At 38.4% G+C, this 14946-nt stretch overlaps 1 protein-coding gene across 6 annotated transcripts in view; it reads right to left on the bottom strand.

The window, feature by feature from the left end:
* Positions 1 to 12389, bottom strand: part of LOC106878152 (uncharacterized) — a 44493-nt gene extending 32104 nt beyond the window's left edge. For 3 of the 6 annotated variants that reach the window (XR_008264636.1, XR_001410469.2, XM_014927286.2), the window contains exons 1-2: positions 9955 to 12382; positions 5864 to 6048 (exon numbers count right to left, since the gene is read on the bottom strand). Coding sequence is in view for 3 of the 6 variants with exons in the window: in XM_014927286.2 (XP_014782772.1) it covers positions 5864 to 6048; positions 9955 to 11906 (2137 nt within the window). In the remaining 3 variants the exon portion in view is untranslated. Of the gene's footprint in view, positions 1 to 97; positions 988 to 5863; positions 6049 to 9954 lie in introns of those variants that run through there. The other 3 variants (XR_008264637.1, XM_052969761.1, XM_014927288.2) reach the window with 3 other exon arrangements.
* Between the last annotated feature and the right edge of the window lie 2557 nt (positions 12390 to 14946).

Here is a 14946-nt window from a genome sequence, read left to right as displayed (position 1 = left end):
ATATCAGTCGAAACAAATTGCTGGCTTTATTTATTTTTTTAAATTGGTTATGTTGTGTTATGTTATATTATATTATATTTCATAGTATATTGTATCATATTATGATGTAATAAATTGCTAGATTGTCAATTATTAGTTCTCTATCTAATTTATTATATATATATATATATATATATATATTTCTCCGAACTTTCCATCTTTCCGACGAAGGGCTACGCCCGAAACATCATACACTCTCTCTTTCCTTTCCTGAGCGTCCAATAATACTATCCATATCACGTCCTCACTTTGTTGTTTTTTTGTTTTTTTGTTATTGTGTTTTTGAACTATATATATATATATATATATATATAACAAGCTTCTTTCAGATTCTTTCTACCAAATCCACTCACAAAACCAGCCAGCCCAGAGCTATCGAAGACACTTGGCCAATATGTCATGCAGTGAGATTAAACCCAAAAACATATGGTTGAGAAACAAAATTTTTAACCATACTGCCAAGCCTGCAGCTGTTATAGATTTAATAACTCAGGTGGGAAAATCCTTCTTGTTATTTGCATTCACAAGTAACACTGTGAATGCAATAGATCAGCTTTTATATAGGCTCATGTGCTTACTATTGTATGTTAAAGGAAACAGACAGAAATATTATCAATAAAACAAACAACAAACTTGTACTAGGATTGACAAAACTTCACTCTACAATAATCTTTGCCTTTGGGTGACTAATGTAGGTTTAAGGGAGACATGGACAGAAAAAAAATGGTCGTAATCACTGTAGTATATCAATTCAGAAATGAGTGATAGAAAACATTTTTGAAAAAAGCCAAAAAGAGAGTCTATGAATACTCACACAAACACCAAGAAAGAGCAGCAAGATCTCCCTCAAACAACATCCACTTTCCATGCTGGTATGGCTTGTATAAAGTTTAGTGGGAAGATTTTTTACAATTGGATGTCCTTCTTGTCATCAACTCTTACCTGTTTCTAGGTATATATTAAGCATATAATCAGTAATCAATTATATACTCACATGAAGTTGAAACACTGTTTGATATTTTTTTTGGGAATTGAATGTTCACCATCCCAATTCCATTGCATGCATGAACACACACACACACAAATATTCACATACCTCCCTTTTACATACACACACACACACAAATATTCACATACCTCCCTTTTACATACACACACACACATATATTCACAGAGTCGAAATGCTCCCACTACCAGCTTGCCATCACCCCTTCTTTCTTTATTCATCTATCACCCCTTCCTTTCTTGTTCATATGTTGTGATGGAGAAAAACACAAGAGTATTATTATAGTAGATATATGTGTGTGTATGTGCATGCATGGGTGTATTTGTGTCTCTTTGTTTTGACACTGTGTACTAGTTATAAACAAGTGTCACCATTTTACAAGCAGTACCATTTATTTCTAATCTTCCTGAAAACATATCTGGCCATGAGGAAATATTACCTTGCTTGGAAACAGGTAAGGGTTGGTGACAGGAAGGGTATCCAATCATAGAAAATCTGTCTCGGTGGATTCTGTCCAATTCATGCAGGCAGGGAAAAGTGAATGTTAAAATGATGATGATGAAGATGATGATGATGATGATGATGAATAGCCCTTTCAGGGATAAGTTTCTCTTAGCCAGTTTCTGGGTAAAACTGTCTACTTTGCTTATAACCTTGTTCCAGTTGCTTTCCACTGGCAAGTCTGACACAAACAAAATTCCCATGCATTTTGACAAAGGCGTCAGTCCTGTGACCCACAATGTTAGCTGGCATAGATTAATTAGCCTTCCTGGATGTTAAGCTACAAGCCCACCAAAGTGTACTTTAAAGTTCTACATATAACTGACCTCCTAGCTGAAACCTCTTAAAACTCTGTGATATTCATGTGAAACTTCACCTGTTTTAAAAAAATGACAACGTAAAGATACAAAGGAAATTCAGCAAACACACTGCTAGATGACACATAATAAGCCAGATATGTCAAGTCAACACTACATAAATAATCAATATAGCAATACTAGATGACTATGATTTGAGGTTGAAATAAACAGAAAAGCCAAGGAATTTCACTGACTTAATTACTGAATTAATAACATCGCAGCAGTTACGATACACGTCCATGCTTCCATTTATATTTGATGTAATTGGAATGATGCACAAAGCACTTCAGTCAAAACATTCAGAGATTGCAATAATCTCAATATAATAACAATACTAAGGTCTGCAAATATTGTTGAGGGATTCTCATATTGTGTTTGTCAACGTTGAATATTTCTTAGAATGTGTTCTAAAATGTACCTAATTCTTTTTGAGATAAGAAAGAAAACACTTGATGAATTATTGAAATCAATGGTCATAATACTGGTTTTAAATTTTGGTACAAGGCTAGCAATTTTGGGGGAGGGGTTAAGTTGATTACTCGTTTCATATGTCCAAAAGGATGAAAGGCAAAACTGACTTTGGCAGAATTTGAACTCAGAATGTAAAGCTTCAAAGCATTCTGAAGAAATGCAACTAAGCATTTTGTCTGGTACAGTAATGCTTCTGCTAACTCACTGCCTTGGATACTAATACTACTACTACTACTAATAATAATAATAATGGTGACGAGTAGAGAAAAGCTTGTCAGGACAGAAGGCATATGGTTGCCAGTAGTGAAATGATGAAGACAATTCAACCCTAATCCAGCCATAAATACTAGAGGTAGATGGAATTAAACACAACAACATGAACAAAAAGAGTGTACCTGCGGTGAGTGAGAAAAATATTGGCTTCAAAGATGAATACCAGAAGCATAATTTCAGCAATAAAATCACGCGCAGTCACAGCAGTTCGGTATGATCCAGAAGTGGACCAAGGAGGAGCTAAAGGAGATGGCTCCTAACAATGCATGGAGCCAAAGGAGATGGCTCCTAACGATGCATGGGGCCAAAGAAGATGGCTCCTAACGATGCATGGAGCCAAAGGAGATGGCTCCTAATGATGCATGGTGCAAAATGTGGAGGCTAGAGAGAGGCAAGACGTGGTATGAGCAAACCGCAGAGAATGGTGGAGTTGGAGACTAGCAAAATCCTCTGGGATTTCCCAATCCAAATAGATCAGGTGCTATAGCATAATAAACTAGACCTAGTGGTGGTTGATAAGATGTACCACATGTGCTGTATAGTTAATGTTGCATGCCCCTTTGACCCACAAATATCCAAGAAGGAAGGTGAAAAGAGAGATAGAGACAATCCTCTTAAGTACGAAATAGCCCGGATATGGTAAATGAAAAAGGTGAAGATATTGCCAATTATTGTTGGGTCCTTGGGAACAGTATCAGAAGGGATCAAGAGGAATATAAAGAAAATTAGAATTGAGTGCCCAGTAGAACTGTTACAAAAGGTTTGCCTCCTTGGCATGGTCAGAATAATGAGGAAAATATTAGATAGCTGTAAAGAAGGAATAGCATGGTACCATAGGCTGCAGGTAGAAAGCCCACTAAACATACAAGACTCCAGGAGTTCCAACAAAACCTGTGATAAAAAGAAATAATAATAATAAATGCCGTGGTGCAGTACCAGGCACTGGTACTGCACATATGGTTGTGATGCATGTGTCTGGTGTACTCTTATCAGACTGGTAGTCATGATGGGCATATTGGGCTTCGTATATTTGTACTCCAGTGTCACTTTGATGGCATGCACTGCTCTCTCACTTAATAATAATAATAACTATCTTTTCTGCTATAGGCACAAGGCCTAAAATTTTGGCAGAGAGGGCTATTTGATTATATCGACCTCAAGTACTTAATGTACTTTATTGATCCTGATAGGATGAAAGGCAAAGTTGACCTCAGCAGAATTTGAACTCAGAAATGAAGTCCTCAGAAAGGCTGATTCTGCCAGCCCATTGCCTTAACAGTAATAAAAATAATGGTTTCTGATTGAGGTACAAGGCCAGCAATTTTGAGCGAGGTGGTTGGTTGATACCATCAATCCCCATATCAGACAGGCACTTTATTCTATCAACCCTGAAAGGATGGAAGGCAAGGTTAACCATGGCAGGATTTGAAGTCAGATTGTAAAAGTATGCTTCTAAATACTTCCAGGCATTTATATGATACTGGAATAAATCTGCCAAACTAATAATTTCTAAAAAAGGCACAAAGTTACAAATTTTGGGAGAGGTCATAGTGAATTAAAGTGCTTGCCTGCTACTTAGTTTTATTGATGCTAGCAAAATCTGGACTAAGAATATAAGGAAACAACTAAATATTATAAGACATTAGTCTGTCATGCTATGAATCAGCTAATCCATGGCCCTTTATGCTAATAACAATAATTTTTACTAGTTATCGCCAAGCCAACATGGCAGTCCCAAAAATAGGACGAATGCTGCCATGGATTAGCTCCAAGAGGCCATCGCCTCTAGCTAGCTTTGTGACACATGAACCTGTGTCCTTTATAACCTTCGAACAGGGGAGGTCAGCAGCTTCTCCTTGCTGGTTTGGCATCTGCAGACTAGACTAGTTTCAGGGTATTGCCCCTTGTCAATGCAGAGCAGCCGAACCCAGCAGGCGTCACTACTGACCATCTGTAGGATGGTTATTTATCTAATTTCAATGGAATACATCCACTGGTTTTCAGAAATAGAGATATTAATATTTCTAAGTCTCTCTAAAGGCGACTATGGTAGCGGTACTGGAAATTAATAGTTATCACCAAGCCAACATGGCAGTCCCCAAAATAGGACAAATGCTGTCGTGGATTAGCTCCAAGAGGCCATCGCCTCTTACTTTTTGGCTATAAGGGCTTAGGAAGTTTAAGGATGAAATACAAAAGCAGTGGGGGACTCACATCAAGTAATAGAGTGAAATCAATAACATAAAGAACAACAAAACAAGAAAGAACCTTGAAATGGCCGACAACTATATTTGGAGTACTCCACACAAAACTCCAGATTATTTCAAATCTCAAAAGCAAAACTTTTTCCTGGTTCATGCCACAGCCTGAGCTGTCCCATTTAATCACATCAATTTCACCACTCACTCATTTTTCAGAAAATTTACTAGAGACCACACCATCCATTCAACTTTTACTTTCCTCTGCAAACTTCAAGTAGTACTTGGCTTGAGGGTAAGAACTTTGTTCTCTACCCTTTCAAACTACATTCATGACACAACTCCCTTTGCCAATACCCTCAGGCACAAGAAGACATCCACACTCCCTTCCTTGTTTGATAGTCAGATCAGTCCTATATATAATAACAACTGCACAAAAACCTAAATAATAATATTTCTAAACCATATTCTTTTATTCTATTACTTGTTTCAGTCATCTGACTGTAGCCATGCTGGAGCACCGTCTTTAGTCAAACAAATCGACTCCAGGACTTATTCTTTGTAAGCCTAGTACTTATTCTATTGTTCTCTTTTGTCGAATCACTAAGTTTCGGGGACGTAAACACACCATCATCGATTGTGAAGTGATGGTGGGGGACAAACATGGACACACAAACACACATACACATGCGGGCTTCTTTCAGTTTCCATCTACCAAATCCACTCACAAGACCTGAGGCTATAGTAGAAGACACTTGCCCAAGATGCCACACAGTGGGATTGAACCCGGAACCATGTGGTTGGTAAGCAAGCTACTTACCACACAGCCATGCCTGCGTTTGAGATTGCAAATTTTGTGAGAGAGTATAGTCAATTAACTCAACCTCACTACTTAACTATATTTTATTTTATTGACTCTGGAATGAAGAAATGCAAAATTGACCTCAATGAGATTTGAACTCTAAATGAAAATAATAACATAAAAATGTGTTTTTTTTAAATATCTTGGAGCATACCTGATTCAGCCCTCCTGACCTCTGATCTTATAAGACCCTGTGATGGATATTGCTTTTTCTTGCGCATCCGTGAAAAGCTTTTCCGCAATTTGCTTGCTTTATTGACGCTGAATGTTGATATAGATCTCCTCATGTTGGACAGCTGTGGTACTATATTCAAATCTCGTCTCCATACAGATCTTGTACTGTAGACAACAATAACAACAGCAATTACAATAATGATTACAAACAGAAACAAAAGGGATCAAATTTGGGGAGAGAAAGGATATACTCAATTGAAAAGCAAAGTCAACTTCAGTGGGATCTGAAGTCCAATGTAAAGGTATACAGCTTAATACTACAAAATGTTTAATCTGTCACTTTACTAATTATACCTATCCACCAGTAATAATTATAAATTTTAATTTAGACATAAAGCCAGGAATTTTGGGTGAGAGATTAGTTGATTAAATCGACCAGTTAATTTAATCAACTATTCTTCATAAGTACTTTTACTTTACCAACCCCAGAAGGATGAAACGTAAAATTGACCTTGGAACATGCAAAGTATAGAATCAGAGCAAATACTGCAAAGCAGTACAGGTATGGCAAGAATGATTAAATAAAGAACAATGGAAAATAACATACATGCTGGAGTATAAGATCACCTTGTAGTCTTAAAAAATACCCATCAAAATAGGAGAGACAGTGGGGAGTATACTCCAGATGTAAAATGTAAACCTTAAATTTTGTATTGTTAAATATGAATAATGGTTGATGACAGACTAAATTCTACCTTGCTAACTATGCACCAAGTCGTCTTTTACACTGATTGTGTGTATATATATATATATATATGGTAATAGATAAAAGACTTTTTATAAGTTGATAGTTACTGTTGTTGCTTAGCTCCAGGCTAGCTCTGACTGAGCAAAATTATAATCAAAACTATTTTGGACATGACTATCATGATGTTTTTCTTTATCAAAGATAACCATGTCTAACAAGCCGTCTTTTAGCACAACCATTTTGGTGCCACCTATTTGGAGTTGGTGATTCAATGCTGTCATCGGATGTACTAATGTTTCACTTGTTTTCTCTCTCTCTCTCTCTCTCTCTCTCTCTAACTCTGTTTTGTGTATCTTGTTATGCTTGTATGTATGTGTAATCTTCCTCTCTTTCTAGCAATCTAGCTGTATGAAGTGGTATCAAAAAGTTCCCACGTTAGTTCTGTAGCACACCAACAGATGGCAGCACACGGTTGCATGCACAGCAAAAGCTAGCAGTGACCTTCATGAGGCAGTGTGCAGAGTAAGATCCCTGTTTACTTCGCAAGTTGTGAAATTTGTGTTTATGTGATCATGTGTATGATGTAGTTTGTGATTTTGTCATGGGCAGAAAGAGCCAACATGAAATTTTGTGTTAAACTTGGGAAGTCTGCTACAGAGACATTGAACATGCTTTGGCAAGCTTATGGTGATGAGGTAATGGGTCATACAAAATCTTTTTTTCAAGTGACATGGGCATTTCAAAAGTGAAAGAACATCCCAGGAAAACGATGAGCAATCTGGAAGACCTGCCACGAGTGTCATCCCCAGAAACATGGTATTGTGTATAGAGAATTTGTCTCCAAGGACCAGACCATCAACTGGAAGTTCTACTGTAACATTTTGAAGTGTTTGATGGAGGACATTTGGCAAAAGCAACCAGATCTGTGGAGTGCAAAGAATTGGATTTTGCACAACGACAATGCACCCCAACACTGATTTCTCCTCACTTGTGAGTTTCTTGCCAAAGACAACATGGTATTGCTTCTGCACCCACCTTATTCACCAGATTTAGCACCTACAAACTTCTATCTCTTCCCCAAAATGAAAATGCAGCTCAAAGGTTGCTGTTTTAACACTGTTGTCAAGACCCAGGGCAAATCACAGAAGGCTCTTGACTCACAGAAAACAACTTCCAAACCAGATTCCAAAATGACAGGAATGCTGGAACCTCTGTATTGCTATGCAAGGTGACTATTTCAAAGGCGATGATGTTAAAACTTAAGTAAATAAGGTATTTTTTATTAAACATGAAGCCTTGCAGCCTATGCTCTAATTGATTTAACTAATTCATCACTTCTCTATCAATGTGTCAAACTTCAAAGGCTTTTGAATAATACAGCCTTTGCTTCAATTAATTCTTAAAATAATGAAGAATTTAGTAAAATAGCTTTGTCATTATTAAGTTGGTGTTTGGAACATAAATCAGCATGAAACTTTGATGGGAGATTTTGATTCTGATCACTGTAAAAGCAAGGTTTGTATCACACGACTAAAGGCTAGCCTTAGGCAGTTTGGTATCAAAAGAGTTAATGTGAACCTCAGGCATAATCAACATCAGTATGACATTGTGTGCAACTAGTCAAATCATTTTAGTCAAATCATTTAGTCAAATCATTCAGTCAAACCTGATAAGCTGCAACACAATTTCCATAACAAGGCATGTATTGATGTCCAGCAATATAGTAAAAGACGGCTTTTCTTTTTACTTGTTTCACACATTGGATGGCAGCCACTGCCTTGAAGGGTTTTAGTTAAACCATAACCACTACTTATTTTTAAGCTTGTTACTTATTCTATCAGTCATATTTACCAAACTGCTGTTGTAAATAAGCCAACACCAGTTGTCAAGCAATGGTGGAGAACAAACACAAGTCACACACATATATTTGAAGGATTTCCACAGTTTCCATCTACCAAATTCATTCACAAAGCATTGGTCGGCCTGGGGCTATAGTAGAAGAAACTTACTGATGATGCTACACAGTAGGATTGAACCTGAAACCACATGGTTGCAAAGCAAGTTCCTTCACCACCTACCCAGCCATGCTTGTGTCCTCTTTGTATGGTAGTGCTATTGTCAGTAGCTAAGCAATAGTGGTTTTGTCTCTGATATCTGCTAATAATGGTTCTTGTGGAGCCAGGGTCCTAGCATGTTTTAATATAGTTGCCCAAGATCAACACCTATGAGGTTCCACTGTATCTTCCTGTCTCACGAGTTACTGTCCATTGATATAACACAATACATAGCATTGTTCTCGACACATGGATAATAAAGAAAAAAGAGCAGACAACTAAAAGACAGTTACCTGTATGGAAAATTGTGTAGATGTAGTGGGTGTCAGGTAGCTATGGTGCATACAAGTTAACATGTGAACAACCCTTTAGTTTAGTCATTCTTAAGTGAAAGTCACTCTCCTTCAGTGTTTCTCATAAAGGACGTGATTAATAAAATCAAGATGGTTTTACACTTTTTCAGTTTGTTTGAGACCATGGTGAAGGAAGAACTGCATGGATGCAAACTATTTTGTCTTTCCATCAATAAAGAGTGGGGTGAGGGTGTGGAATTTCATCACTATTTTGTCGGGGGTGGTGGCTGGTATTTGACAGTTTAAGAACTATTTCTCAAGTTAATCCATCTTTGCATCTTGCACCTCTCAAAAATACTATTAAAAATATTATTAGGAAGGATTTTTAACATTGATACAAGATAATGTTCCAGCATTGCCTTAGCCCTTGTGATTAAAACAATCTAAATATTTCCTTTTTTTTTTTTTCCATACATTTTCCCGCCACCACTTTTTGAGAGGGGGAAGTGTGTTGATCCCAAAACTTATATCACACGAAATGGCATAAACAAACATTAGTAATGCTTTCTTGACACAAGACCACATAAGTTGGGAGATGGGTATAGTACTTGATTAGTATTATAATTATAATCTCATAAGGATTAAAAGACAAAGTTAACAAATTTAATGGGATTTGAATCTAGAACAGTGTTTCTCAACCATTTTTTACCTATGGACCCATTTGATTCCTGTTTCATTCGAACTGACCCTCAAAAACATTTGATGCTTTAAAAAAATCACACATTTTTATAATTAAATATTATTAGGAATTGTATTTAAAAAATTGATAACATATTTAGTGTATTGTAGAAGTATATAACAAATTAATTGCACATAAATTTTAACGACAAAATCTTATATGGCCCCTCAAGGGCCACGTGGACCCCAGTTGAGAACCACTTATCTAGAATAACAATAATAATAACAATGTCAATACCTCATAGATATTTGGCGTTGAATGGATTCTCCCAAACAGTCGGTATTTTGAGAACGGAGGTGGTAAGTTTCCATATAAAAATACGTTTCCTCAAATAATTCTTCAGCATCCAAAGCTATCCGTTCAATTGGAGAAGTAAAATCAGTTGGCATAACAGTATCCTGTTTAAGATCTAGAACCATTTTATATCGACTAGGAATTTCAATACACACTTGATTTGAAAATGCCGATTCTGTTTGGTTATCTTGAGTGTTAGACACAACCACAACTGAGTCTCGAACAAAATTTTCTAAAGTTAGCACTGTGTTTGCATTTACTGTCGGGTAGAAATCCCCGGCTTCTACATCCAGTGGTAATTTTGGCCGACGGTAGAATAATTCGGACACGAACCATCTTTCTCTATCTTCGTTAGCAATCATTTCAATTAAATCAATTTCTAAATCCACAGGTATCTTCAGTTTCTCGTATTTTCCACGAGAATTTAGTTTCTCACATCTTAACACTTTACATTCCATTTTGTAATCGCCACCTCCGAATTTATAGACAACGGTCTGGAAGTTTGGAATTCGGATGATATCACCTTTATTCAAACTAATTGGTTTCGGAAAGTCAGTGGCCACATCTTCCAATACCTGCAGTTCACAGCCAGCCTTGCAAATACTTAATTCAGAGACATTCCGAAATCTCCGTGGTAATGCAGAGAAACTTTTATAAAGATTAGGTCCAATTATGAAGAATCTGTCTTCCGTTCGCGCAAGAATTTTATCGATATGTTCCACTCTTCGAAGAACTATTTGTGACTTTGGTTTAAGATAAGCGACGAATTCAGAAGGAAGGTCGGGGTAAGATACAATTTGGGCTAGAACTGGGAAGAAAATTAATGGTCGAGTATATTCCGATGCCACTTCCCATAATGTACGACGAGCTTTGTAATTTTTGGGATGTTCATAATCTGGAACGGATATACATTTAACAAGCATGTCAGAGCTAAGAGGAATGAGCCACCTTACGTCTGATTCGCCATTCTGTGTGGGATCAGCGTCAACACTATCAGTAGGGTCACTAGTGTGATAAACCTGGACAAACATCTCAGGAATGTCCATATAAATAATATTCCTTCCAGATAATTTCGCAGAACGAAAACTATTCCGTTGATTAGAGAATTGTGATTCAGACATGTCGATCGAATCGTCGTTGAAAAATGGGTCGTCTGTGAATACTTTTGAGGGGGAATCAACTCCCACACGTATGATGCTGTCTTGGTAATCACTGTGATCAACCATTTCATCAGCTTGCCAAAGATACCTGGGCATGCGATTCGCTTCCAGAAGTTGTTCCACAGTGTAAGTGGTATTCGAATCAACGACGTAAGAAAAATCACCCTTACATGACCATGGAAGTTCCATAATACGACCGTCTTGGTGTTGGCATTGTAAATATTTCCCGAAATATCCATCGCGAACGATTTTCAGAAACTTGAATGTATCTCCAGCCTCAAAATTATTTTTCTGTATTTCTCCAATGAAACTCTGTTGCGAGAAGCACGACGAACAGTTCGCTTTAAATAATGGCGGTGATACCTTCATTAAATCATTTATCGTCTCGTAGATCGCGTCCGGCTCCTGTTCGTCATGTGGAGGTGAAAGAACAACGTACCGTGCTGGATAGTCTATAGGTACTTCAATTGTGTCGTGATCCGTGACCGGAGTCTTGGCCGACGGATCATAGTGCGTGTCCCACTCGCAGTCATCGTCTGCCTTACAAGGTGTCAACAACACTCTGGGGATAACAGTTTTATACAAACGCAGCCACTGACCTTCTTCGACAGCAGGAGTCGTCTGGCAGTTACCTGGCGACACAACAAGTACAGTTTGTGGAAGATCAAAATTGTCCAGGAAACTTTTCAGTGTAAACAGCTCGTTGTCTTGTAACGACTCCTCCGAGTCCGCCATTTTTCTTGTATTCACTTATTTAATCAAGTTTTTTTTTTCGTTCTCTTTTTTTAGGTGTTTTTGTTCACCTGCCGTACCTGACGTTAGAGCTGACTGACAGAACAACTCTCGCTATGGATGGCCGCTACGGCAATAATCAACAAGTGTTAGCCTTATTTTCACAGGTGTATTGTGTTTGTCAGCCGGCAAACCTACTCGTCAGCCTATTTCTCTACCCTGTATAACTATCTATCTACCTGACGAACTATTAGCCAGGTTGACTTGCGACAGCAGTGGCCTAGAGAATTTTTACAACCAAACCCCATATAGCAATCACATCCTTACATTTTCATTATCTGTATGTATAAGAAATATATTTTTATATATTCCCGCCTATGACAAACACGGATACACACACCCACACATGCATACGTACATGCATATTTACACATGTCATATACATACAGAAATAAGGTTAAACATACACATACCTATGTATAATAATATCATCTATATGTATACACACGAATATATCCATCCATACTTATATACATACATACGGGCATACCTACGCACCTTTACACGTGTGCGCACGCATGTATGTAAAGGTATATATAGTCAAGCTTTCTGCATTTGAGTTCAAATCCCTCCTAGAACATTTATGCTTTTCATCTTTTCAAAGTTCATGAATCATGTCAATCCAAAGTGATGGATTCATGAAATGTATGTGCTTTGACATTTCATCAACTCACCCACCACCTTGGACTCATGCATGATTTATGAACTCTGAAAGGATGAAAGGCATAAATGTCCTAGGAGGGATTTGAACTCAAATGCAGAAAGTGTGGCTGTGTGGTAAGAAGCTTGCTTCCCAACTGCATAGTTCCAGGTTCAGTCCCACTGCATGGCACTTTGGGCAAGTATCTTCTAATATAGCCTTGGGCCAACCAAAGCTTTGTGAGTGGATTTAGTAGATGGAAACTGAATCAAGCCTGTTGTGTGTGTGTGTATATAAATATATATATATATATATCATCATCATCATTTAACGTCCACTTTCCATGCTAGCATGGGTTGGACGATTTGACTGAGGATTGGCAAACCAGATGGCTGCACTAGGCTCTAATCTGATCTGGCAAAGTTTCTACAGCTGGATGCCCTTCCTAAGGTCAACCACTCTGAGAGTGTAGTGGGTGCTTTTATGTGCCACCGGCATGAGGGCCAGTTAGGCAATGACCACGCTCGAATGCTTTTTCACATGCCACCGGCACAAGTGGCAGTAAGGCAACGCTGGTAACGATCACGCTCAAATGGTACTATTTACGTGCCACTGGCACAGAAGCCAGACAGCTGCTCTGGCAATGATCACACTCTGACGGTGCTCTTAGCGCTCCACTGGCACAGGTGCCAGTCATCGAATTTGGTTCAATCACGATTTCGATTTCACTTGGCTCAACAGGTCTTTGCAAGCAGAGTTTAGTGTCCAATGAAGGAAAAGTATGCATAAGTGGACTGGCTACACCCCTGGCAGAGGCCTCGGATTATGGTCTCACTTGGCTTGCCTGGTCTTCTCACGCACTGCATATTTCTGCCTCGGTGAGGCCTAACATTTGAAGGTCGTGCCTCACCACCTCAACCCAGGTTTTCCTGGGCCTACCTCTTCCACAGGTTCCCTCCACTGCTAGGGTGTGACACTTTTTCACACAGCTATCTTCATCCATTCTCACCACATGACCATACCAGCACAATTGTCTCTCTTGCAGACCACAACTGATGCTTCTTAGGTCCAACTTTTCTCTCAAGGTACTTACACTCTGTCGAGTATGCACACTGACATTACACATCCAGCGGAGCATACTGGCTTCATTCCTTGCAAGCTTATGCATGTCCTCAGCAGGTGTGGGAGCAGCAAACATAAGGGCTGCCCTGGGTGGTGCATACTCTAGCTATGCCACTACCACCAACACTGCCTAAGAATGATACTTTATTTATCAACACTAAAATGATAAATGGCAATGTTGGTCTAGACAAGATTTGAACTCAGATTGCAAAGGTCTGGGACACTGCTAGGTATTCTGTCCAAAACTCTGACAACTTTGCCAATTTTATGGCACAAAGCCATTTTCCCCAATACTTCTCCCCATTCAGTTGAAGGGTCTTGTCTTGCAAGTTACTTGGTGATCTCACTGGTGCCACATAAAAACACCCAGCATACTCTGGTGTTAGGAAGGGCAGTAGAGCTAGGTGTATACAGTAGAGCTAGGTGTATACAGTAGAGCTAGGTGCATACAGTAGAGCTAGGTGCAGCCTTCTGGTTTGCCAGCTTCTGTCAAATCATTAAATCTATGCCAGTATGGGAAATGGACTTTACATGATAATGATATGTACACACATGTATGTATGCATATATATATATGTATCTATGTATGTATGTGTTTATGGATATGAAATAACTAAAACAAAAGCAAGGATTGTGATAAAAGAAAAGGCAACTCCTGTTTTTAGGCCCAAACGGAATGTGCCATTTGCCGTGTTAGACCGCGTGAATAAAGAGCTAGAAAGTCTAGACAAAATTGAAAATGCTGGTCATTCAAACTGGACAGCACTGACGGTTTATGTAAAAGAAAAAAATAATAAACTAAGTGTGTACAGATCCACATGTTTATGGTCAGAAAAATGCCAGAAGGGATCTGAGGAGTTAAAATGCGTTTTAACTTCAGACATATCACTTTACACACTTCGATCTAAAGTTGGAGATGATACTGGCAACAGATGCTAGTGAGTACAGGGTAGGTGTCATTCTCCTACACAAATGTAAAGATGGCCATAGCTCATGCATTGTGGATGCTATTGACAGCAGAAAACAGTACTGAGAAGAAGGTGAAATTACAAAGTACATAGGAAAAATGATGTACAGGGTAAAAAGCAGAAAAGTTATTGAAAAAAGCAGAAACCAATTGAAGAAGTGATTCATAGAAAATGAACCAGACAGATTGGAAGAACCTATGGAATGGTTGTATGACACATTCCAGGTACCAACACCATTACAGGTTGTTGAACC

This window comes from Octopus bimaculoides, chromosome 7 (assembly GCF_001194135.2).
Source record: "Octopus bimaculoides isolate UCB-OBI-ISO-001 chromosome 7, ASM119413v2, whole genome shotgun sequence".
Taxonomy (NCBI): Eukaryota; Metazoa; Mollusca; class Cephalopoda; order Octopoda; family Octopodidae; genus Octopus; species Octopus bimaculoides.
This window is presented reverse-complemented; position numbering and strand designations above follow the sequence as displayed.